Below are 1179 nucleotides of genomic sequence, written 5' to 3' on the forward strand. Positions count from 1 at the left end.
TCACCTATGACTCTCTCCTGACCCACCCTTTGCTTACTTGGGTAGGAGGATCCCAAGGGACTTGGAACCACCCTACTCCCTCCTACCCCCCCCTCCCCACACACACTCACACTTGATGCTTCCCATATTGTAATTGGGAATGTGGGTATTTGAGGCCTACTAGGCCTGGAGAACTTTTCCTTCGCTCCTTACCTTCTGCTCTCTGTGGGTTTCAGGTACTAAGCACAAGACAATTCTGGAGGCCCGAAGTGGGCTGGGCCCCATCAAAGCTTACCCTCGACTGGGGCCTACCACTCCTGGGGAACCAGAGGCCCCTGCCCAGGACCGAACCTTCCACTGTGAGATCTGCAATGTCAAGGTCAACTCGGAGGTCCAACTGAAACAGGTGGGTCCAAGGCCCTTCCCAAGAATTCTGGGGAGTTCCACCCTCTAAGAGGGAAGGGAGAATAGGGAATTTGAGTGAGGACTCTTGTACGGGGCTGCCCTTGGTGCTGCAGAAGGGGCGGGGCCAGGCACTTGGGCTGTGATTACCCGTCTCCTGGCCCTGCCTCCCGGTAGTTGCTCCTTTTCTGGGGGCTCACAGTCCCCTACCCACTCACCCCTGCAGCACATTTCCAGCCGCCGGCACCGAGATGGCGTGGCCGGGAAGCCCAACCCGCTACTGAGCCGTCACAAGAAGCCTAGGGGCGCCGCGGAGCTGGCGGTAAGGCCCTGGGGGCTGCAACATTCGGAACTGGGGAACCGGTGCAGGGAGAAGAAGGGGCACCCGGGGAAAGGTGGGGTTTACTGGGCCAAACAATGACTTCTCCCTCTCTCTTCCCGTCTCCTCCCCCACCCCTGCAGAGCACATTGACTTTCTCCAAGGAGCTGCCCAAGTCCCTGGCCGGCGGCCTGCTCCCCAGCCCCCTGGCGGTGGCTGCGGTAATGGCAGCGGCAGCAGGCTCCCCGCTGTCCCTGCGCCCAGCTCCAGCAGCTCCTCTTCTCCAGGGACCGCCCATCACCCACCCCTTGCTCCACCCGGCCCCCGGGCCCATCCGAACGGCGCATGGACCCATCCTGTTCTCCCCCTACTGACCGGAACCCTGAACCCCCTCCCGCTCAATGCCCCCATCTACAGCCGGGACCCAGGCTTCCTCCTGGCACTCCCTGAATGATCTCTCTCCTCCCCGCCCCCCCACC

At 62.0% G+C, this 1179-nt stretch overlaps 1 protein-coding gene across 4 annotated transcripts in view; it reads left to right on the forward strand.

The window, feature by feature from the left end:
* Positions 1 to 1173, forward strand: part of ZNF385A (zinc finger protein 385A) — a 19953-nt gene extending 18780 nt beyond the window's left edge. For all 4 annotated transcript variants that reach the window (XM_005869120.2, XM_005869118.2, XM_005869116.2 and 1 more), the window contains 3 exons: positions 216 to 385; positions 608 to 703; positions 844 to 1173. In XM_005869120.2, coding sequence (XP_005869182.1) covers positions 216 to 385; positions 608 to 703; positions 844 to 1074 — 497 coding nt within the window. In that variant the 3' untranslated portion in view covers positions 1075 to 1173. The remainder of the gene's footprint in view (positions 1 to 215; positions 386 to 607; positions 704 to 843) is intronic.
* Positions 1174 to 1179: the final 6 nt, after the last annotated feature.

This window comes from Myotis brandtii, unplaced genomic scaffold (genome assembly GCF_000412655.1).
Source record: "Myotis brandtii unplaced genomic scaffold, ASM41265v1 scaffold29, whole genome shotgun sequence".
NCBI lineage: Eukaryota > Metazoa > Chordata > Mammalia > Chiroptera > Vespertilionidae > Myotis > Myotis brandtii.